The sequence below is a fragment of the Notothenia rossii genome, assembly GCF_949606895.1.
Source record: "Notothenia rossii genome assembly, chromosome: 3".
Classification (NCBI taxonomy): Eukaryota; Metazoa; Chordata; class Actinopteri; order Perciformes; family Nototheniidae; genus Notothenia; species Notothenia rossii.
The window spans coordinates 66,132,166-66,158,231 of NC_136901.1; the positions used below are offsets into that span (position 1 = coordinate 66,132,166).

Here is a 26,066-nt window from a genome sequence, read left to right on the forward strand (position 1 = left end):
AAAACTAGGCTCTATCAACATTTTAACATAGTGTACCGCAACTAAAAGCATAACTTATTGAGTCTTCCATTGCTGAGTAACAGATTTAAAAGCCTCACATACATTGTAGATTTATGGCTTTACAGTATCTTGAATAGCTATGGGCTTAATACAGCAAAGTCCTTGTCCTGTTGCAAATGCGGTACAATGGATGATTCGCCAGCTTATTTCATTGTGTCCAATTACCAAATTAGCTCACAGCTCTGGGGTTTGTCCCAGTCTCACTCCCCCACACATACTGTATGAGCGCTATTGTTCATTTTCTGATGTATTCCACACCAGTAGAGTTCATCATTGTGACCCAAAAACTTCACTCAGACACAAACAATTTCTAAATATATCTCCTATTCTTTGTTACCTTGATTATTAACAACCAACAAGACGTCACTAACATATAGCCCGTAGATTTTATATAACGGGCATTATTAATCTTGTATTCCCTTCCTCTAGTGGTTTGAATAGGTTTGTGTGCATGTAAATGGTCTGCAAAGGCTGAAATCCCTGTGTTCCCTCCAGAGGGAGTTTCTCGCCCACACACCTGCCTGCCTGAAACGCCTCCATTGGACTCCTTTGTTTACTTCCGCAACATAATGACATCAAAACGTAACACTTGCGCTTCTATTGGCTAGCGCTCAAACACATTGTACATGATAGGCTAAGGGGCAGGACATCTCTAACCAATTGACCAATCACATCAGAACAGGCCAGCTAACCAATCAGAGCTATGGTTTCAGACAGAGGGTGAAAAGAGATGCTGCAGCACAGGCAGTATGAGAAAAATAAAGAGCTTTCTGAACATTAAAGCATGGAGACATGTCACTGTTGACTCTACTGAGTAGAGGCATGAAATACAAAAAAGAAACCTGTAAATGAGCACAATAGAGGCCTTTTTAATTAAATAAAATGAAAGCCGAGTGGGGAAAAGGCTGTAGATTTTGCACCAGGCTCCTGCCATTTTCCTTGTGACCGCAGCTTGACTGTCCTGAGGGGAAGAGGAAGCAGCATCAGGGAGATGCTGTAAGAGGCTGAGATTAGAGTGATATGTCCCAGTCAAATGCATTATACATAATCTCCAACTTCAAAATAACAAAAATACGTGGGATTCTTCACTGTTAGTGTTGTTGTCATGTTTATGACTTTAGGGAAAGGAGATCCTTTTTTACATTTATTTTGATGAGTGTTGCCAAATTCTTTTAGACAAGCTCTTATTGTGTGAATTTCCACATCAGACACGCTGAAAATTGATCAATTTCTCTGTGTCCATCATGCAAATAGTTTGTTTTGTTTGAATTGCTTTGTAGTTTGAAGTAATACAATGTGACTTGTGTTCTTATTATTTTACCCATCACTGATCTATGTAACACAGTAGAGACTTTCTGCTTCTGACACTGCAGGTTTGTAAGGGAACAATTATTTTACTATTTTTTGGATTAAATAAAGAAGATTCAGATTTTTACATTCAGTTTGAACAGATTCCATGAATTTTGTACAGACTGATGGACAAGTGAACTTTAGAAAACAACACAGCAAATCAATAATACCACCAAACTACATAAAAAAGAGGATAGTTATCAGTGCTTTCCTCAAAAAATATTAGTCGACATACTCTCATGCAATGTTTTTGTCTAATTGATTAAATTATATAATCCACAAATCTCCAAATGAGTTTCAAAACAATTGCTTTAAATCTTAGAAAAATGAAATCCAAGTATCCTCACTGTTTTGCTTGTTTGTGTTTCTGCCCTGTGGTCTCAGCGGGCATGGAGAAGCCTGGAGTGGTGGAGCAAGTGGACCTGCCTCCGACCCTGGCTCTGGGCCTTGGCCTGCCCATATCTCTGAACAGCGTGGGCCGCATCATCCCGGGCGTCCTGGAGGAGACCTCACTCCGAGACCAGCTGCGCTTCCTGCATCTCAATGGCCACCAGCTCAGCTGCCTGCTCAAAGACAGCGTACCCGATTATGAAAAAGGTAGGTTTACAAATTCCCTGTGTCCAACCTTTGGACTCATTGAAGGTCGGAAAGTCGCCACCTCTGCATTTGTTAATGTACACTGCGGTGTGAGCAATGCCAATAGAGGGAAGACAGTTCAATTTCAGAAAGAGTTCTTTACAGCCATTTTGTTCTTACTCTATTGAATCTGTCATAACAAGTCAGTTCCCATTACTCCTTCTTAAACTTCAAAAGCCATCTTTTTGAAATGCCAAAGCATAAAAGTCCAGCAGATATTCAAGATTCTGCTAACTACCTCTTATAAATCGTTATGTGTGACAGGTAACTGCATATGCACTGTAAAAGTAACATGAGCTCAGTGACCTTCTACTTGTAGATCTTGATGTTTACTTCATCACAGTTAAAGCTTAACTTATCAATATTTTTCTAAAAGACTAGAGAAATAATTAATTAATGCATTTTTATTGGAACATTTGATTTATTGATTGCTATCAGGTAGTGTTAATTTCGTTGACTAAAACGACCTTTTTTTCCATGACGAAAACGAGACGATGAAGAGACGGCACCGACGGCAGTAAACAATAACTGTTACAAAATCATCATGCAATATCGTTGACGAAAAGTGACGAGACGAAAATGTAGTTTACTAAATAAAAACTATGCCAAAATCTCTCTTTACTTTCGTTGACGAAAAATGAGGAGACGAAATATTATCAAAGATAACGTTACATCTCTGATAGTCAGTTTTTCTCCCAGCAGTTCCATTTCCGGTGCTGTGGCTGGGCAGCAGCTGTGTGTCTGTGCTGCGCTCGGCGGTACATTTGAATTACACCGGGCAGCGGCACACTGTGAACTGTCAGGAAGGCTCAGATCTAACAAACCTTATTTAACAGAAAATAAAATGGCAACAACAGGACTTGGGAGCAGTGGTCGCGTTAACCGAATACACCTATTATGACGGAAATGTTACAATCCTGTCCGTCACAATGACTGACAACGAAAAATTCTAAAGCCACAACTGCTTGGGAGAAATAAACGATGTGATAGTTGGGCCCATATTCACTACCATGAGGCGGAGGGAAAAAGCAAATGCATTGTTTTATCAGAAGGGAAGAAACACAGCTGGTAAAAACACCACAACCTGACCTGATACTCTCTGCAAAGCTGCAGTCTTAATAAACCTGTGTTTTTCATCAAATAAGGACAAGATATAATCTTATTGTGAAATAAGTTTGACTAAAATGACAAATTATTGGTTTTGGCTAGACTAATTTGACTGAAATGTTCTATATAACCTGATGACTAAAAAAGACTCAACAGTTTTCATTGACAAAAAGTAGACTCAAATAATTAGTTTTCTTTGACTAAAATAAGACTAAAATGCTCAGACTTTTAGTCGACTAAAACTTGACTAAATAAAAACAGGATGAAGGTGACTACCGTAAATATGACTAAAACTAAAAAGGAAATTTAACACAGGACTAAGTCTAAAACTAAATTAAAAAAATAGCTGACGAAATTAACACTACTATCAGGGAATACAGTGCGAGCCATTTAGGTTTAATTTTTTTAATTCATGCACGACGGCATCTGCGATCCCTCGCTCTACCCCTCGCTATCGCGTGAAGGGTCTGCTTTATGCGCTCCGCACAGTAACCGGCAAACAGTTCATGAGCGTGCTCACTAGCGAACCCCCCCCCCTTTCATAAAGTCAAGTACCCCTCAAAAGGTCCGGTTTATTTCATTTTAAGGATGCGCACCAAGCAAAATCTCCAGGTGCTCCTTTGAAAACCAGGGCAAAAAAGTGATGTGCACCCATAAGCTATCAAGACCACATACTGTATGTTAGCTTGTTAGCGCATCATTGTTGATTTAGATGATGGTTTTATTTGCATTCCACTCACAGTTTTGTGCATGCTGAAAAAGATGGCACAGTCTTAATGGACTCAGAAATGGTTTGCTATAAGTCCATCTCCTCATTATTCATACAGTGTTGTTGACTACTTCAAAGCAGTGTTTAACCTGAAGCAGTCTGATTAACACGAGGGGAGAATCTCCTTACAAGTTCAATCGTTGCATCACACCAAAGCTCATCAACACTGAAATCCTTTATTAAAAAAAACACCAATTGGAAATTAGAACTTGTTTTGGATGAAGATAAAACTGGTCTTTAATGCTAGTTAACGGATTGAAAAAAATAAAGATTGATAATCCTCCACATTTTTCATTTTACGGTATGTTTTTCAATTTTGTTGCTGCTAAAATTCCTCTAAAACTGTCATAAATACTGTACTGACAATATGATACTAGAGCAGGTCTATGTAGAAGAAAACCTAAACCTAATCCCACCAGAAGCAAAGTATCTAAAAGAGAAACAGGAAGACCTTTCCCTGTCGTGTCAAGATGTAAATTTGTTTACTTGTTTTTTTAAGTTTGTGAATAAATGACCTTACAGCTGCAAAAACTCCTCATGGGAGACGCACAAGCTGTCTGAGGTCTGTTCTTGAACATAAATGCTGCCCACTCTTTGTGCAAATGCATGCACATATCCTCGCTGTGTGCTGCTCCCTACTTTTATCTCGGGGTCACACTGCTTGTCAGAATTATACATCTCGCATTCTCTCATCTGTCTGCCTCCTGTCTCTGGCTCTGGTCCTCATTTTCACAAACATTGCACACAACAATGGCAGAGATTACCATTCCTCATGCTACATCGGTCAGTTAGTCATTTATGTCATTCTTCTAAATGAGACGGAGGGAAGGAGGAAAGGCTGAACACTCTTTGGTAACTGCCTTGTTTGGCAAATAATTGGACATGTAATTGGGCATTTCAAGATATATGTTTTTCTCCCTTCTTTAACTGATCACTTTTATAGCGAACAGAGTATTATTTTTGACATGATAGTAGTCGTCTGTGGTGCTAACAGGCCTCAGCTGACGTTTAATACTGAGACATTTCTGAACACTGAAATAAACAAAAACATCAACTAAGAAAATCTAAAAAAGTCCATAGCAAACATGAAAGGACACATTTAATGTAACACCCAGGATATGAGAGACAATCAGTGTGTAATCTTCACTGCATAATTAGTAGGATAAGCTTCAAATAGTGTGAATATGAATTGGATAGAAGATTAAAATACGTATGTAAGTCATAGTCAGTCTGACGGAGCATCTGCCCAACCAAGTGTTGTATACTCGTTTTTAGCAATGCTAGGGACATGGCCCTGACGTTTGTATATGGACAGTCGGACTTTAAACTATGTTGGATTACCATTACATTTAGGAAGATCCTTTTTGTAGATCCTCTTAATGAGGGTGACATTTGAGACTTCAAGTTGAATGTCTCAACAAACATTAGTTTGCATTACAGTCAAATATAGCAAATATATTAAACTCACCCTCACTTTGGTAACCCCCTGACTTTAAATAACTACTGCCAACATCTTGTGAAAATGTAAGTGACTTCACTGCTTTGCTTCTTTACCAAATACCTCCAACGCTAAAGTTAAATTATAACTTTAGAGCTAATTAAAACATTTTAGCATGCGGAAACACCATACTAAAATGGTGACCTTTGTAAACAAATTATCTGCTTAGCATCAGAAAGTGATGCTGCCTTTGATTTATCTCAGAAGTCAGCAGTCAGAGCTGGGAATGATGTCAGTCACACCCAACTTTTTCGCGCTCTAGTACAACCCAGTGAGCTATATCAGTTCTCGCGAGGTTAGCCATTGCTTTCAATAATGAGAAATCATGATAATTGATAACGCATAAGAGGTATTTTTCGCATGTAAACACGATAGCAAAATGTCTACACGTAGAGGTTGGACAGCACTGTGTGTAAGACTGATCTCATTGGACAATAAAAAGACAGAAGGCTTACAAACACTTGATCAGTTATGTTTTTCCGTCTGTTGAGGAGCAGAGCAGCCTTCTTTGAATTCAATTCAAGGTTCGTGGTGGAGAGGTTTTTCTTACATTCAAATGCAACTTCAGATGGCATTCAGGTTGTATTTAGGAACTTAGAAAAGCTGACTTCCCAGTTCAAATGAAATGCACTAATAGCATTGTTATTGTTAGCATGATGACATTAGCATTTAGCTCAAAGAACCACAGCGCCTTAAAGACGTCACAAAGCTACTATCATGTTTCTAGACTCTAAGATTACATTTTCCACATTTACTTTATATACATAATTACTTTACTTATCTTAAAAAGTTATATTTAACAAGTATTATTTAACCACATATTTGTGCCGTCATAGGGCCTTCAGACATTTGCATAATGGTCACATTTTCAGTACTCATTTTTTTTAATGCTTCTTATGCTGAATTGTTAGCCAAATGTAGAGTATGTTGTCTAAATGTGTTTTGTCACTAACAGGCAAATGCGCTAAACAACAACCATTGCATTTTCCAAACATGATTTCAAACTAACTTCTTACTTACCCATTAAAAGAAACGCTCTCGCAGCAAATGTTCTACTCTATTTTGGTCCCTGGTTTCCATAGTGATGGAATGAAATGGAGATTATTTCAGAAGACCTACATTTTGAATGTGTTGATTTTTTTTTGAATCAGTCCACTTGGGTAATCATGAAGCTTTTATGCAGAATGTCATAGTTGTCACTGCTGGGAATTTCGCCTGGGATGATATTTGAAGTAGAATGCAGGATGGACACCTGTTGGGGTCAAACTTTACATCAAAAAAGTTTTTCTTTAAAAATAAATCTGCCTACTGTCTTAAAGAAAATTCAAAAGAGTATTAATGCTCAGAAATTCTCAAGTTATTTATTCCTCTCAATTGGATATATTTAGGACTTTTCCCTATTGTTTATGCATTCGCTTATCTTTTGTCTAACCTGCAAACAATGAAAGTGACACTTTCAAGTTTTTTTTTTCAAGTTCAACTCTGGTAATACAAAGTTTACACAACCTTGCTCTGCCAGCACAGCTCTCTTCACGTTATCTGTCTGCCTTGTTTCTTTTTTTAATGCTGTTTATTTGATGTTTTTAATCCCTCTGTTATCTCAATGAAATCTAGATTGCAATAACTTTATCCAAAGTAAAAGTAATTGAAGTCAGCTCACTTTTCCCAATGGGAACAGTTTGAATTTTCTGACTCCTAGACTCCTCTTTTACAATCCGATACATCTCATTCCAGATTGTTTTCTCTAATAACCCTGATAGATATTCTCAGTACACAGCTCTGCTCTGTTTTTCACTGTCTTCCTCAATATCTGCCTACATCATGGTGTGTGATTTCGCGAACACAGAGGAATGGTACAGTATAACCAAACATATACATATTTATTGTCCTGCGGTATATAGCACCACGTTTATTTATATCGTGCATTATCCAAAACCCAATTCAAAGGCCCAATGAATAGGACTTGTCAGTTGTAGTTTGTAAACACAACTCCAATTTGGCCCATCTTTCGAAGGGGTTAGGTTCAGTGTCCATGAGAGTTGACCCTTAAAAAGGTTACATTTCATTTTGGGACAAGTTTTGTTCTCTCAACGTTTTTCATTCTGAATCATGGATGTTTAATGATAATTGGAAGCAGCGTTAGAGGCTGAGCCCTATTCATTCCTATGTCATTTGCTCAGTGGTGCACAAAGACAAAATGGCCCGTCTTTCAAGTATGAAAATACCTGGATCTTCAGGTAATTAAGATTACTACCATTGGGCCTATAGAGTCGTTGTGTTTCCCATAAACCCCGCCCCAAAGCTGCTTTGTCTCCTTTCATTTCATTTCAAACCTTTATTTATCCAGGTGTATCCCATTGAGATCATTGATCTCTTTTTCAAGGGAGACCTGCTCAAGTAGGTTCCACATGAAACATAAAAACATAAACAGAACAACAAAAAGGACATCATAGAGCAGTATTACAGGGTTTACAATTTATATAACTATCCACATGTGCAGGTACCAACAGTTTCCGATTGAGTAGCATGCAACCGAGCTTTAAAAACATTTAGTGGCACCAGATTGCTCAGTTTCCAATTCAATTGCAGACTGTTCCATGACAGTGGAGCTGTGCATCTAAATGCTATATCTTCCCTAAGACAGTCCTAGCAGTTGGCACATTTAATAAAACAACAGCATGCGATCTCAGGCAGTAGCCACTTACAATTCGCTGTGAGATCAGGGAGCAGATGTAGGATGGAAGTTTCCCTAACATGGCTTTGTATATGAAAATGTACCAGTGACTGAGCCTCCGTACAGTTAGCGACAGCAAACCTGCCCTTGCATACAGTGTACAGTGATGGGTTAATGCTTTACAGTTTGTCACAAATCTCAGTGCGCTGGGATACGCAGCATCTAACTTGACCAGGCAATTGGCAGGTGCATTCATATAGATCAGAGTCCAGCACAGGTCAAAAAGTCACAGTGACTAGCCTTTTCCTGGCCTCAAGCGAGAAACAGGACTTGTTCCTGAAGAAACCTAGCCTAACCCTCAGTCTAAACCGGTAATTTAAAAAAGGTTATCCAATTATTCATACTGTAAAGTTGGTTTAAGCGATAAATATATATACAACGACCTCTTTTTCCCAATTTAGGTCAGTGGGTAAAAGGTTTTTATGGAACAATCAACTGGATGTGTCTATTAGTATCATGTCAAGGCCTAATAATTGAATAAGGTTTATCCAAGTGTTCGCACTGGAAAGTTGAGTTAGCTTTAATTCTTTGGCCCCATCACATGACTGACACAAGTGTGCTTGGTTGTTTCTCTGAAGTTGGGCACACAATTAAAAAAACTCAAATGTTGTACAAGAACACGAAGCTCTTCATGAATCTAACCCTAACCACCTAAGCATTATGCTCTCAACGTGTACCAGAATGATGCTTTAAAATAATGTACCGTGACACTGCTAGGGTCCAAAGTCCAACCACCATATTCTCACAAAATCCTGCGGGAAACACTGGGAGGGGTCGCTTTCGACTCTTATCATAAAACACATTTCTAGATCCATCACTGTCGCCTTGTTCAATTTTCATATTTTTTTTTTTTTTTTCATGTGCTTCTAACCTTAGGCATCTCGGAGACCCATTAACCAATCCCTGCTCTCTTAGACAGATGAAACATGGCCGGGGCCATCGATATTGTATGATTCATGCCTGTGGCTTAAGGCTCTAATATTTCTACCAACCCCTCTGTCTGGCAAAGCCACACTCACTATTTATCACCTGTGTGTGTGTGTGTGTGTGTGTGTGTGTGTGTGTGTGTGTGTGTGTGTGTGTGTGTGTGTGTGTGTGTGTGTGTGTGTGTGTGTGTGTGTGTGTGTGTGTGTGTGTGTGTGTGTGTGTGTGTGTGTGTGTGTGTGTGTGTGTGTGTGTGTGTGTGTGTGTGTGTGTGTGTGTGTGTGTGTGTGTGTGTCCTTGAGCAGGTTCCTAACGCACTGAAGTCAAATGAAAGCAGGCACCATTTCGTCTGCTTTGAGTAAACATGTGAATGAGTCATACTGTAGCTTGTCATCGTTAGAATCCTGACAAATTATACATTGCTTTTTCAGGACTAAATGTTTTTTACCACGGGCATTTTATTATCTTTTCAATTTAAGTAACATTATCGACACAGGTACCAGAACAAGAAAGTTAATAGATTTCCATTGTAACCATCCAACATGCTTCAGAATGATTGATGAAGTCTAATATGATTAGTGGACTCCCATTCATAAGGAAAGAATTGGTAAAAAAAGGGCACGTATCTTCTTTATGATGAAATACAGCAAGATAGGCAGCACTCTGAGGAGACCTTTTCTGTGAGATAAAACACTTCCCAATGTCTTTGCTTTTTTTCACTTCTTTATGATTTAATTTTTTTTTATTTATTAAGCTAATAGTAAAGAATGGATGCATTTCTACCAGCTCTTCTGTTGTGAAGTCCAAGCTTATTCTGCTCTGAATGGTTAGCTGGCCATCTCTGTTATAATCGGTCAACCACTAAGAGATGTCCCGCCCGTCAGCCTATCATGTGTCAGAGCACTAGCCAATAGAACCGCAAGTGTTATATAGTGATGTCCCTATGTTATGGAAGTAAACAAAGGAGTCCAATTGAGGCGTTTCAAGCAAGTGCTTGGGAGAGAAACTCCCTCTGGAGGAAATGTTGGGATTTTAGCCTTTGCCGACCATTTACATGCAACGAAACCTATTACTATACAACACACTACGGGAGAGGGGAAACCCCAAAAGCACAATAGGGCCTCTTTAATGTTTGATTGTATCAGAGATACTTTAAATTGAAAGATGAAATTTTGGGACAAATAAACAGTGCAAAATATACGTGACACCAGTTCATAAATGAAATGCTGCGAATGTCCTCATTTGGACTAATCCATATGAATGCAAAAGTTCTAACAAGAAGTTTTAAGTCTTTAAGTACATGACAGCAAACATAAAATCAACTACCGTAATCCTTTTTAATGCTCCCTCTAAGTCTACTTTGCCAGTTGTTGATACAGATGTCCCCTGTCTGATTCCAGAGGCAGGCTTCGAGCAGTTCCGCGTGGCAGAAAAGGCTCATGGGAGCTGGATGAAGCTCTTCCTGGAGGGCAACACCTCTGAGGTGCTCAGCAACATGGGCAAAAAGGTCCTGAAGCAGTATGTGGAGGCCCTGGCTGCCATGAGCTCGGCTCTCAGCAAACAGCTGGGCAAGTACGACATGTACTCCATGATCGCAGGCATGGTGTTTGTGTTCCAGGTTAGTGCAGCACAATTTAATATATCCTTAGGACTGGTCTATGAGGAAATGTCTAGAAGGAAATGTTCCTAGCAGTGTAGTTTTCATAAAAAAGCTAGAAGAAAAAGCTTTGGTAAGATTGATTGACCATCTTTCTTGTTTATATTATTTTCGGGAGCTTTACTACTGCGTCATGGAGTTTGGATAGTTTCGGGCTGCACCTAACTATTATATTTTATTATCAATTAATCTGCAGATACATTTTTTACATTCCTTGATTTATTGGGCGGTGGGTGGCGAAGTCCATAGGGACTTGGCTTGGCAACTGGAAGGTCACCAGTTCAACTCCCGGAAAGACCCAGTGCTACCGAGGTGTCCCTGAGCAAGGCACCGTTCCCTACACTGCTCCCCGGGCACCGTACATAATGGCAGCCCACTGCTCCTAACACTAGGATGGGTCAAATGTAAAGAAACCATTTTGTTACATAGTACTTTACTACATAATGACAATAAGTTGAATCTTCTTCTTATTATTATTGTTTGATCCATAAAATATCAGAAAATTGTGAAAATGTCCTTCACAAATATCTTATAGTCCAAGGTAATGTATTTTAATGTCTTATTTTGTGTGATTTGTCTGATCTGATGAAGATATTCAGTATAACAGGATATAAAACAGAGAAAAGCCGGAAATCTCATGACGCATAACATTTTCTGACGTGTTTTCATGAAAAAGTACTGAACCACTGAGGGTATTATATTCCTGTCGAATGACTGATCGATTAGTCAAATAATCAGAGCATTTTAATTTGGCATAAAAGCCAGCAACATTATTGTTGATACACAAAGATATCTACTTGCCGTGTAACTTTCAAATGATTAAAACTCACTGGCATTTAAGATGTTCATTATTGAGAACGGGTGCCGACTGACTGCTAAACAATTTTCGTCCATTTCTGATTCAGCAGTCAGAAGGACAGTTAAATCAGGAAAATGTCAACACTGACAGGTTTCATTCCATTTTTAACATGCTACGTTTAGCGCAGATTTCCATCTATTGGCGTCTTTGGATGCAATTGCACTGCTTGAAAAATACAACAATTTGAACATATGGGACAGTAGTAGCTCAGTCTGTATGGCCTTGGCTTGGAGAATGGAGAGTTCAAATCCCAAATGGATCCAGTACAGCGAACCACCACATTGCTCCCAAATGCTTTCATCATAATATTACAAACCCCTTACCTAACTTTAAACATGTACTGACACACTCTATTATACTTAATGAGTGTCCAGATTAGATGGCAGTGCTGTCATCTACCAAAATAAAGAAATGGTCTGTTTTTTGTGGGTTTCTGTGGTTGTATAAGTTGAACCAATAGTGATCAAGGTTCCTCTTCTCTCCCGGCCATGAAGCTCCTGCTGGTCTTACTGCTGGCTATGCCCGAGGCTCTGAGCGGTGACGCAGCGGTGGAACTTCCTGTTCTCTCAGCTCTGCTCTCGCTGCCTTTCTACCTCATGTGCCTGCTGCTCGCCTCGGTGCACGTCTTGGTGTGCACATCTGCTGAGAGCTCCTGTTACTTCTGCAGCCTCTCCTGGGGACTCGTGTTCGCCGCCGTCGCCTTCTCCTCAGCAATGTTTTGTATTCTGGTCTCTCTGGTAACACGAAGACTCCCCCTGGGGACGAGGATTCACGGGAAGGTGAGTTTTTGATGAATATAACAACAACAAAACACAGGTACAGATTGGAACAGATGTTTGCCCTCAAAGGTGCAAACATGCTGCCTTTTCTGCATGTAAAACCTCAATATAAATAGTTAAAAAGTTCAGCTGGTCTGTGATTGCTTCATAACAAAGATTATAACTTGCTGCTGTTTGAAAGATACAAAATTTCATTTATCTATTCCTGCGGGTAGAGAAACACAAGAATTAGTTTGAGCGAACATCTACTAAATCCACTGAGGCTCAGGGGCGATAGCTCGCTCTTTTGTGATTTGGCTAAGTTAGCAAAGTATTTTCTAAAGCAGCCTTAAATCCCTTGAATATGTTGTGGAACAAAGTCCTGATAAAAAAATAAATGTTTGCTAGATTTTCTTGGATCTGTGACAAGTGAAAAATCACTCCACGATAAGGGGCTGAAAAGAAGTGTTTCAGCGAGTGCTTCTTAGTCCATTTGAGACCTTGGCCAACATTCATTTTAATCAAATAGTGCTTGGCTGTATGCACAGCTTATCATGCGTCTTCATGAATGATTGCAAAGAGCCCCTTAATTACTCCTTTTCACTCCGGTATTGCACAGGAAAATGGTTTGACATTTAATACAATATAATTTTTACATTTTTAATGCATAAATGTAACTTTAAATAAATACTAAATAGCAATAAAATAATATTGTCTTAGGGCTTGAGTCCACATGTCCACATGCGCATTCACACCGCAGTACTTTTCCCACAAAGGTTCATGAGAACTTAGTTCATGAGAACTCTTTAGTTCCCATGAACTGCCGGGACTCCCAGCAGCTCCTACTGAAGCCTCCCGAGTAAATCGCCAGAACGCCGACACAGCCTCATCTCCACCGCTCCCATGTTTTCTTTTGTGTTGCCATAAGTTATTCTCTTTGCGTTTATGCGCTGGGCTAATGCTAATAATGCTAATGCGAGGATAATAAAATGGCAGCTTCCCAAAACTTTTTGGGAGTTTTACGGGGCGTGGTTTGCATTCCGCCCAACCAATCAGACATAGGAACCTTTTTCTCCCACGAAAGTACCTGCTCTCTAGCAGGGACGGAAAAGGGGGTTAAAAAGGTTCTGATGAACTCATTTTAGTTCCGGCTCTTTTTGGTGTGAACGCGACATTTCGGAACTATATCGGAACTAAGAAAAGTACTGCGGTGTGAACGCGGCTATAGTGCCTTTTTCCGGCAGAGATATTCTGGCAGGGCACTGGGTAGAGCCACCTCGCAGCCATTTGTCAACAAAAAGTGCTCCCAGCACATCCAACTGAGTATGACTGTGCTCACACTTTGTATGAATGAGTTTCACCACTCACAGCCATCGGACAGCCGATGACAGACTAGCAATACATGCTCGCCTTTTATTATCTGTTTGTGCTACCATATATTTGTTTGACAAAGTTTTTTTTTTTACCATTACAACCAACTGAGGAGGCCTGCTCTCACATTTAAGTATGAACGTGTTTCACCATTGACAGCCATCTGACAGCCGACTAACAGCCGTCTGACAGCCGTAGAGCCCGGAGGATGAACCGTGAAAGGCAGTAAAAGTAAAATATTGATGACTAGCAACATTTAGGGTCCGCTGGCCTATCTGCTCCAACAAATTGACTTTTGGGTCATTTGTTTTGATAGTTTCAAACTTCAAGGTTGATGTGGGAGGGGTAAATGTTGTTGGAATTTAAATACAATTCACCAGGAGAGTTTTATTGACTATCATAACGAATTCCGGTGGTTGGAGCTTAAAATAAATGATTTTGAAAATGTACATGGCACTAAAGACCACCCTAATGAACAATTTTTTTAAAACTCCAGAGTTGGACTGCTAATTCCCACAGAACAACAATGAGATGATTCTGTAACTGATGCTGTTACAGTCTGTTCTGCTGCAGGTTCACTCTGTGTCCCAGAAGTCCCAGGCTCCCATTGTTTTTAAAATACATTCAAACCAGCTCACATTTCCTGAAACACACTGATGAGCATAATCCATCATTTTAAACAGCTTGTTTCTTTGCAGGACTTTATAACCTCTGCAGTCATTACACTCCATATCAAAGATGTTCCAGTCTAGAAGGATTGAATCTGTCCGGATCATTGTTTGTCCACAACTGGATGTACCTCTCCATTTGACTTTTTATTTTAGTTTTTTTATAAACAAACAGACAGCACAATAGCAGTTGGCAAACAAATTAGGATGACAACAATGTGATTCTAGTTCGACACGATAAAAAAACAAAGACAAAACGCTCTCCATTAGAAAAGTTTCGTTTTACCTTTTAGTTTCCAAAGAGAGGCAAAATTGCAGTGCGAACAAATTTGCAGCAAGTCCTCTTTGACTTTTCTTTTAAGATAAATTCAGATGTTGCCAGTCTTACATCTTACTGGACATCTTTCAGTGTTCTGAGGATATTCCTGGAGCAAAAATCCAGAACACAAGGAATACACAGGAGAACTTTGAACTACTGTCATACTCTTACAATTGATGGAAGTTACGCCCGGATAATTGACGAAAACATTTGCTGATGCATCGTAGTGACACAGCCTCTGCCCAAACCAACCCTCAGGTTCTGTTACGTTCAGATTGACTATCTGATTTAGCATATTTAGTCCTATGATTATCTGATGGAGAGAGTGTTTACAACCTTGCTGAATGCATATTCAGGAGAAAGTAGGGGGTCATCTCTTAACACAGCTGAGGAGAAGAGCCGGAGCCAATAGTGGCTGTAGCTTATCTCCATACTATAGCCCCCCCAAGGCCCAGTAACTGCTGTCTGGACTGGCAGAGAAACATAAACTGAGGACAGAAGTGGAGAATTAAAAGAAGGAGACTAGCTTAATAATCTCCAATCCCTTTCAATTCAGTTAAATTCTTATAAAATACATGTACAGCTTGAGTTCCCATTTAGGCAGAAAAAAGTTTGGAAAATGAAAGGCAAAATGGATAGAAAATGAGCTAAAGTCATGTAGGGTCTTGTGAAATTATAAAATCACTTATATCAGTGCAAAACCATCTACGGCTTGAAAATGACTGTTGCATTTGCTTTAGCTAGGTGTGCCCATTAATGTATTTAGGTATTATTTGGCTGAGCTGTGTCACTTCCCACTAAATGTAAATTGGTAAATGGACTGTACTTATATAGCGCTTTATCTAGTCTTTAAGACCCCTCAAAGCGCTTTACATACTACATGTCGTTCACCCATTCATACAGAGCAGTGTACCTTACTCTAGGAACTAACATTCATACACATTCTCACACCGTTGGCCATGTCAACGGGAGCAACTCAGGTTAAGTATCTTGCCCAAGGATACATCGACATGTTGACTGCATGGGCTGGAATCAAACCCACAACCTTCTGGTTGAAAGACGACGCACCCCCTCACAGCCACAGTCGCCCAGACTAGCTCTCCATAAACATTTGTTGCATTGAAATAATAAACTGATGCATTTTTTTCAATCTTTTGTAAGATATGCACTGAGATTCATTACAAACCTCAAATCCTTGACTCACCACCACTGCAACCTTTATGCTCGTGTGGGATGGTCTTCCCTGACCACGCGTAGACTGAAACCTGGCACAAATAAAACTTTTAAAAACCTATTAGCTATATTTTGACTAAATAAGTAATAATAAAATAATTTATTCACGCAAGCTTTATCTTTTTAATTAAATGACACAGAGTTATGATCAATATTATGTGAACACATTGTTAAAATTAAACAAACTCAGCTTTTTTATTACAAATATAGGCTATATTATGATGAATTCCAGTTTTTGCTAACTATCTCCTTTTTAAAAGACATTTATATGGTTGTTTTTGTACTGAATATGAGGTTCAACGAATGGAAATAGGCAACATGAAGCAAAACTGCCGGTGCACATTATTGAACATGTCAAAGGAAACAGTCACTAACATGGTTGATGGAAAAAGCTGTCAAATAACAAACAAAGGGCGATAACACTAAACAGGGGGTCTACAAATACAAAACTTGTGATTGAGTTTTTGATGGTATTTTTAGATTTCATTTCATTTAAGTTCAAAACTTTATTTAACCAGATTGGTCCAATAGAGGACATCATACAGTACAACATATTTACAAGCTACATTTACATACTTATCAACATTTACAAATACCCATAGTTTCAATGAGCATTTCATTTAGACTTGCTTTAAAAACATTTAGAGGAATGAAATTGCTCAGTTTCAATTTTAGCTGTAGACTGTTCCAAGCAAGTGAAGCTGCTCACATAAAAGCTGTCTTACCTAAGACAGTCCTTGCTCTTGGCACATCCAACAAGACTACATCATGCGATCTCAGACAATAGCTGCTTGCAACTCTCTGTGTGATCAGAGAGCAGATGTAAGATGGGAGTTTACCCAACATGGCTTTATATATGAACATGTACCAGTGACTGAGCCTCCGTACAGTAAGTGATGGCAAACTTGCCTTGGTATGCAGTGTACAGTGATGTGTAAGTACTTTACAGTTACTGTAGTAACAAATCTCAGTGCACTGTGATATGCAGCATCTTACTTGTGCAGGTCAATGGGCAGGTGCATTCATATAGATCAGATCCCCATAGTCCAGCACAGGTAAAAAGGCCACAGACTAGTCTTTTCCTGGCCTCAAGCGAGAAACAGGACTTGTTTCTGAAAAAGAAACCAAGCTTCACCCTTAGCTTTCTAAGCAGATTATCGACCTGAAGTTTAAAAGTGGGGCAATCATCAAGCCAGATATCAAGGTATTTATAACAGGTAACCACCTCGAGTACTTTTTCTTGCGTATAGTCACAATATCCAAAGCAGTCTCTGGTGTCTTTTTAGCTTTTGAAAATAGCATTACCTTAGTTTTATCAACATTTAAAAGTAGCTTAAGCTCCGCGAGCTGCGTCTGGATAATATTAACAACAGCCTCCTTAATGGAGGGACCTGTACAATACATCACGGTATCGTCCGCATAAAAATGTAAGGTTGCTCCATCTACATTTTCACCTAAACTGTTGATATAGATGGAGAATAAAAGTGAACCTAAAACAGAACCTTGGGGAACACCATTTGTAATGTTTAACCACTCAGAAGTGAGCCCATCAAATTGAACACTTTGGGACCTTTCAGAGAGTAGTTCACAAACCACCCCACTGCATGGCTGGATATGCCGATACTGACGAGCCTCTGCTTCAAGATGTGATGATCGACGGTTTCGAACGCTTTGGAAAGATCAATAAATAGAGCTGCACAGCTCTGCTTATTATCTAAAATACTCGCAATATCATTGTGGCAGTGATGGTGCTATGTTGCTTTCTGAAACCTGACTGATGTTTAGATAGGATGTCATTTGTACATAAAAAAGATAGGATGTCATTTGTACATAAAAACTCCTTTACCTGTTCACTCACTAGGTGTTCAAGAACCTTGGCCAGAACTGACAATTTAGAGATGGGCCTATAATTATTTAAAATAGTTGCCTCTCCTCCTTTTAGCAAAGGCAGGACATAAGCTGACTTCCATATTTTTGGAATTGTGTTTGTGCTGAGGTAGAGGTTAAAAAGAGTAGTGAGAGGTGGAGCAATAAAATCTGCAGCTATCTTTAAAAAGAAAGGTTCTACGTTGCCTGGACCAGCCGGTTTCTTAGGATCTAACTTGGATAAGGCTTCATGAACAACATTAACAGTAAAAGGAGTAAAACTGAAAGGGTTTTCCAGATCACATTGTTCAGAGTCACAGACTGTGGTGATCACAGAAGCAGAATCAAACAGAGAGCCACAGGACACAAAAAGCTCATTAAAACAATTTAACATAGTGGCCTTGTCCGATATAGTGCCAGATTCTGTGGTAAGGCAAGGAGGTAGCTCATTACGGATCTCACCGGTGGATATCGATTTTATGGCTTTCCAAAATGTTCTAGGATTATTCAGGTTTTTTATGGTAACTGACAGATAATACTTAAACTTAGCACTTTTGATATATGATGTGAAGCTATTTCTTAGCTGCCTAAATCACAGCCATTCTACCTCTGAGCCTGATTTCCTAGCCTTTGCCCAGGCCTTGTAAATTTAATTAGTTTAATTATTTGGCTTGTTTATGTTAATGTATTTCCGTCTTAAAGTATGACATGTTAAAATGCACCCTCAACAAATACAAGTAATTGCATGCGATGTTGAGATCGCTCCTCTAAATGTGGGCAATATAATATAAGCATATCAAATATAATGGGACTAGTTACTCAGAAGGTGGAATCTTTCCGTCTTTAGTGTTTGTTTAAATTGGCCTAAAATATGAGTCCTCTTACTGCTGCACCTCTTTGCTCATTATAATGTATCTGTAAAGGTTATATCTCATTTCCCTTATGAGAAGTTTGCAAAGTGCTGATAGGGTAAAAAAAAAGAATTCAGGAGGAATCCACATTAAGGTTGGGTGAAGGAATAAACTCCTAAATCTATACTCGGGAGCATGTGGAGGAAATATACTGTGGCTCGGGCTTCCTTGAAAAAGACTGTAGAATATTTTTCTTTCAGTTTGAATGTCACACAAACGTCAGAAGAATTTGCACATAGCTCAGCTGGCGGGTAATGACTGAGCTTAGTAAAGTGTGCTTCATCATCCAGCAGAGGATTCTTGAGAAATCACCACACTTTAGCTGGAAAGGTAAAAGACAAAAAGTTGGTGCACAACTTATGAAGGTGAGCAAAGAAATAAAGCCAACCTAACAATGAAAGCATTAAGCATGCAGTATACAAACAATACATTTTGTATCTGTAGATTACACTATGCCAACAAAATGTAAGGGAAAACACAATGTAATGATTTTCAGGGGTGTCAAACTCAAATACACAGTGGGCCAACATTAAAAAATCGGTACTGGTCGAGGGCCGGACTGGTTCAATGTTTATTGCAAAACGTATTGAAATGAACTTGTTGCACATATTAACCCTGGAACTAACAAAGCTTCAATTATTGCCTATAAAAACAACATTAAACATTAAATAATCAGTTGCATTCATTTCTTATGGCTCTATCTGCAGCTTTTCCAGACTCATTTCTTATGATTACATTTTTCCACAGGTCAACAACAGCTTCAAAAAAACTATTTCCCTCAAAGAAAAAAACAAACATGCGCTGTTGTCGCAAGAAAAAAAATGCAAAAGGAAACATTGAAACTCAGTGTGCTGCTCTGTGATGCTAGTTCAAGCCAGATACTTGGCATCTCATCTTGGGTGCAAGTTCATCAATGTTTGGGGTCAGGCGCTGAGCTGAGGAAATCCTCAGGGTTGAGTGAAGGCGTGCGTGTAATATACCGGCGGGCCAGATCTAATAGTAATTAGAAATTATCCTGTGGGCCGAAATTAAATCCACCAAGGGCCTGATTTGGCCCCCGGGCCTTGAGTTTGACACATGTGATTTACATGATCCTTTCTCATGATCAATTCCTCAGATGTATTCCCTAAAATGTCTGTCACCATATTAGGACAAATTTAAGGGGCCCTAGTATGCTTTTTGGGGTATTCCCTGTCCTGTATTGTGTGATATAGGTTTTCTGTGCAGGTAAATGGTTAGCAAAGGTTAAAATCCCAGGAGGAGTTAAGACTCCTTGTATCCTAAAATTCAAAACTGACAAACTAATTTAGATATGAAGATTATGAAATGCATCTGGTTAACACTATATTGGTCTTGGTAATTAATTGAAAGGGAGTCCTCTTTGAATTTCTTTTGAGAGAAATTCAGATGTTGGCGATTTTGCATTTCTTTTTACAGTTTCCAGCTACCTTTAACTTAAATGCTTCCAAATTGATACTTGGAAGGAAAAAAATGGGCAACAAAGTTCCGAAATGAAATAAGTGAAAGACATTTTTTTTATTCAAAGTCAGGTAAAGTCTTATTACAAAATCACTTATAAAGTTCAGATCAAAGTGCAAAACTGACCTTGCTTTGGCTTGACAAATGACTGCATTAAGGGCAGCATCTAAACATTTTATTAGAGGTTTCCTGATTTAGTTTTTCTGCTAGAGGATGATTAAGCACACTTACTGTAAGGGAAACTTCTGCAGCAATGGAGAGTCAGGACTCAGAGAGACACGAGGAGAGTTGGAGCTTTGATGTCAAACACTGGTGTTTTATTACAAGTATCGGCCGGAGAATTTCACATCACAAGTCACAGCAGCCAGAGGTTCTGACTGCATGGGTGGGTTGCCACATCAATTCTGCCCACCCTCTCTCTCTCGATAGACCTTTTTAACTAGTTTACAGAAAGTTAATCCACATATTGGGGGATGGTGCGTAAACACCTGGGAACACTGGAGATATCCCCAACATCTCGAGATACTGAATCACTCTTAGGCTCTGTGACCGAGAGTTGACCGGTCATAAAACTGAGAATGAGAGCAGCAGCACATTCTTTCAAGGAGATAACAGAGTCAGGGTTGGTTATTAACGCAATAAGGTTAAATATCTAGGAGTAAAGACAGAATTAATCCCCAACAGTTTCACCCTTTTATCATTTATGATAACCTTAAAACATTAGTCTAATAATAATTTGTTCTATACTTAAATCAATAGGCGTCTTCAGATTTCAGTGTGGTCTTACACAACATCAATAACAATCACAAAGTAGAATAAGATTGAAACATCTCTCATCAGCGTTTAGATCATCTTTTGTCAAAAGCACAATAATGAATAAAACACAGATGCATAATAGCAAAAACATCTATTTTAAAATAATATATTTTAAAATGTAACCATTAGTTAATCTCACTTATCAAACTATACAATCAAAACCAGCTTGCAGTTTAAAGATTTACTTTAAGGCAATCACTAGTCAAAAGCATTTAAAACGTAGGAACATTAACATTATCTGTTATAATATTAGAAATATCTTATTTATTCAATACCTTATAATCTGAAAATATCAATTAATTTATTTTGTTTAGTGTGATAGTGTAATCTGATCCGACAAAATATATTTATCACCACTATTTAACACATGTCTGGTCATTGGAAATATAAAAACAATCATTAATTGTACATCTGTAAACATCTGGTCATTCAATTCAAAGTTCATCTTTGTACGAGAGCTGGAAGAACATGTCTTCCTGACGCGTTCTCCTCCTCTCTTTATGACACAGAGTGTCTGGTGTGTGTAAAGTAGAGATGTGCATCTCCATCACTGAGGCCGATGCAATGCACATCTCGATACTTGCCACGATACGATACATTAACGATACATTTGAAACACCAGGCGATGCGATATGATACGATTCACCCCTGTTGTGATACAGCTCGATACGATTTAATTCAACATTATGCGATACGATGCGATTCAACGATTCAACTCGATACAAAATAATGATACTGCAATATGGTACGACAGAGGATTTTTGTTTTATCCCTTAAATGCAGCAAATCATACTTTAACAAAAAAGTGCTTTACATATTTGGTTCTCTCTACTAGTACTGCGCATCCCACCATGCTGTTTATTTTTTACCTTAAAAAACTCTCCAGAGTACAGTACAATTGTATAAAACCTCACAGTTAAACAATTTAAGGATGCATTGCCCATGATTAACAATGTGCAAATAACAACTACCGTAGTGCAATGCCCATACGGCTGCCAGCCTGATGTGCTTAACACTCATTCATAGGCTCACCAGTGAGCAGAACACAGTGGTTTCCATATGAACAATAAAACATACAAATAACCTTTCACAAACAGCTCTGTCATAACTGCTTACAGTAAGGAAGACATGTAAACTATGATTGGCCGTCACAGGCTGCTGTAAACTAAACATCACTCTCTCTGACAGAACACCTCACTGAGTGATTTAATTCATACAGTTGCAAGAAAAAGTATGTGAACCCTTTGGAATTACCTGGATTTCTGCATAAGTTGGTCATAAAATGGAGGAAGCCACTGCTGTCCAGAAAAAACATTGCTGCACATTTGAAGTTTGCAAAAGAGCACCTGGATGTAAATATTCTGTGGACAGATGAAACCAAAGTTGAGTTGTTTGGAAGGAACACACAACGCTATGTGTGGAGAAAAAAAGGCACAGCACACCAACATCAAAACCTCATCCCAACTATGAAGTATGGTGGAGGGAGGATCATGGTTTGGGGCTGCTTTGCTGCCTCAGGGCCTGGACAGATTGCCATCATCGACGGAAAAATGAATTCTCAAGTGTTTAGCCTTTGTTACTTTGGTCCCAGCTCTCTGCAGGTCATTGACTACGTCCCCCCGTGTGGTTCTGGGATTTTTGCTCACCGTTCTTGTGATAATTTTGACCCCACAGGGTGAGATCTTGCGTGGAGCCCCAGATCGAGGGAGATTATCAGTGGTCTTGTATGTCTTCCATTTTCTAATAATTGCTCCCACAGTTGATTTCTTCACACAAAGCTGCTTACCTATTGCAGATTCAATTTTGTTTCTGGTGTCCTTTGAGAGCTCTTTGGTCTTGGCCATAGTGGAGTTTGGAGTGTGACTGTTTGAGGTTGTGGACAAGTGTCTTTTATACTGATAACAAGTTCAAACAGGTGCCATTAATACAGTTAACAAGTGGAGGACAGAGGAGGCTCTTAAAGAAGAAGTTACAGGTCTGTGAGAGAAATCTTGTTTGTTTGTAGGTGACCAAATACATATTTTCCACCATAATTTGCAAATAAATTCTTTAAAAATCAGACAATGTGATTTTCTGGATCTCTTTTCTTCTCATTTTGTCTCTCATAGTTGAGGTATACCTAGGATGAAAATGACAGGCCTCTCTCATCTTTTTAAGTGGGAGAACTTGCACAATTGGTGGCTGACTAAATACTTTTTTGCCCCACTGTATGTGTGGGATAAAGATAAAGAACTGTGATGATTTAGTTTTATACAGGTTATTTAATCTAGGACATGTTAAAAAAAACTTTAATACATGGATAGTTATCAAACACCTTTTCATAAAGAACAGCCTAAATTCTCATAAGGTATGAATATGTATGCATCCTACAAGCTGTGGACTCTACATTTGCAACAGTTGAGTGATGTTGTTTTTCTTTTTTGAAACAAAAATAACGGAACTCAATATTTAATTTGACTGCATGTTGTGTAAAGAAAACTGACACAGGTTGAAAAAACCCAAGTATAAAACTATAGGTTACTTACGTAACCCCAGTTCTCAGAGTAACATATAGTGAGATGTCTCACTATGGGATGCGCCTCATCGCGGAGCAAACAGAAGCATCAATCTCATTACGCCAATCCTGATTGGCTGGTGATCTTGACGTCAGCGTCAGGGAATCCACCCACCCTATAAGTAGCTTGCGCCACGTCGCAGCGTCATTCAAAATAAGCCCCTCTTCTCGCTTCACCTTAGCAAGGAGGGCCGTCTGGTGAGACATCTTACTACATGTTACTCTGAGAACTGGGGTTACGTAAGTAACCTATAGTTCTCATTCATAACACTCCGTTCGATGTCTCACTATGGGATATTGTAGCTCCCGTATTGCCAGACGAGCTTATCTCGAAAATCACCAAAACAACCAGAACAGGTAGAGCTCTGACTCAAGACGGGGCCCAGCACTGCTCGGGCCACACTAGGAGCAGAGACGTCTAGCCTGTAAAAGCGGACAAAAGTGAGCGGCGAGGGCCAGCTCGCCGCTGCACAAATGTCTTGGATGGAAACACCCTTGAACAAAGCCCAGGATGTAGCCAGACCACGAGTCGAATGAGCATGCAGACCCGTAGGTGCCTGCAAACCCTGACTCACATAGGCCAAAGCAATCGCTTCCACAATCCACTGGGAGAGCCATTGCTTGGTAAAGGGCTTGCCCTTCTGAGGGTTAGCCCAGGATATGAAGAGTTGGTCACTACAACGAAACTCTTTTGACCTGTCCATATAAGTGCGTAAAGCACGAACTGGACACAGCAAATTTGGCCGCTGTTCACCGGAGGAACACAGCGGCGGAGGAAATGCCTCAATGTCAATGTTGCCCCGGGGCAAACTGAGTGCACGAAGGATGTACAGAGAACGCATGAATATCACTGACTCGCTTGGCGGATGCCAGGGCCAGTAACAGCACTGTCTTCAGCGACAGGTGCTTCATGTCAGCTCCTTCCAGAGGTTCAAATGGGGTTTGAGTGAGCCCATCGAAAACCACTGTCAAGTCCAGTGACCTGGAAACAGGGAGGAGCCTGCGAGCTCCCTTCATAAAACGGCAAACCAAAGGATGTTGGCTAGCCGTCTTACCCTCAAAGCCCACATGGCATGCAGCAATAGCAGCCAGGTATACTTTGATCGTAGAAAAAGCTTTGTTTTTATCAATTAGGTCCTGTAGAAATGATAAAATCACCCCAACAGGACATTGAAAAGAGGTGTGCCCTTTTTGAAAGCACCATTCCTCAAACACCCTCCACTTACAGTCATAGAGAGACCTGGTGGAGGAAGCTCTTGCACTCTGAATAGTGTTTATCACCTTCTGCGGGAGACCCACTGTATTCAGATTGTACCACTCACTGGCCAGGCCCATAGGGCCAGGCGCTCCGGGTGTGGGTGAAAGATCGTCCCCCCCGCCTGAGACAGTATGTCCCTGCGTAGGGGGAGCTGCCACGGCTCTCCGCACAGCAGCTGATAAATCTCCACCAGCCAATACATTGCAGGCCAGTGTGGAGCTATCAGGATCAGTGTGTGGCGCTGTTCTCTCACTCTGGCCAGAGTTGGGGGTATCAGAGCCAGGGGTGGGAACGCGTACAGGAGGACCGGAGGCCAAACGCGCGCGAGCGCGTCCACGCCTAACGGTGCGTTTAGATCGCGCATTGAAAAGAACAGCTGACAATGAGCATTTTCTTTTGATGCAAACAGATCTACCGTGGCTCGGCCGTAACGCACCCAGAGCTGACTCACAACCATTGGATGTAGAGTCCAGTCTGCATACAGGGGTCCCTGAGGTTCATCACTCCTGGTACGTGCGTCGCTCTCAGAGAGAGGAGACGACCGCAGCTCCCCAAGATCAGTTTGCGTGCCAGCATGTGTAACTGGAGAGAACGCAAACCCCCTTGACGGTTTATATACGCTATTGTGGTCGTATTGTCTGTCCTCACGAGGACATGGTGTCCTCTGAGAAAAGGCAGAAAGCGTTTCAGGGTGAGGAACACCGCTAAAAGCTCCAGGTAATTTATGTGCGACCGTTGGAGGGCTCTGCTCTCTACCCCTCACCGGTCGACCTTCGTAAATACCTCCCCAGCCCGTCAGACATGCGTCGGTGGTGACAGCACCCATAGGCACGCCCCGTACTAGAAAAGTCGGGTGCAGCCAGTGGCGCAGTGCCATTACGCATTTCACAGTGACCATCACTCTCCGCGCGCCATGAAGCGCGGGGTTTAGTCTGAGGGCGGCTAACCAGCGCTGAAACTCCCTCATGTGTAAGCGTCCCAGTCGTACCACCAGGATGGCTGACGCCATGAGCCACAGTAACCGCAGACATGATCTGAAGAGAACATATTTGCGCAGCCGGAAATGAGCGAGACAAGCTCTGAAAGCTTTCACTATTTCTGCTGACAGGTGGGCTGTAAAGGGCACCGAGTTCAGGTGTAGACCCAGGAAGAGTACAGTCTGGGCTGGGGACAACATGCTCTTTTCTGTGTTTATTATGAAACCCAGGTCGAGCAGGTGTTTTACAAAGATATTTGTCT

General features: G+C 40.2%; 1 protein-coding gene across 1 annotated transcript in view; it reads left to right on the forward strand.

Annotated features, from left to right (window-relative positions):
- The window catches only part of pigg (phosphatidylinositol glycan anchor biosynthesis class G (EMM blood group)), a 113,837-nt gene that overhangs the window by 47,639 nt on the left and 40,132 nt on the right, over positions 1 to 26,066 (forward strand). Inside the window, exons 6-8 of the mRNA XM_079669061.1 lie at positions 1,795 to 2,007; positions 10,479 to 10,696; positions 12,089 to 12,373. Of these exons, the coding sequence (XP_079525187.1) occupies positions 1,795 to 2,007; positions 10,479 to 10,696; positions 12,089 to 12,373 (716 nt within the window). The remainder of the gene's footprint in view (positions 1 to 1,794; positions 2,008 to 10,478; positions 10,697 to 12,088; positions 12,374 to 26,066) is intronic.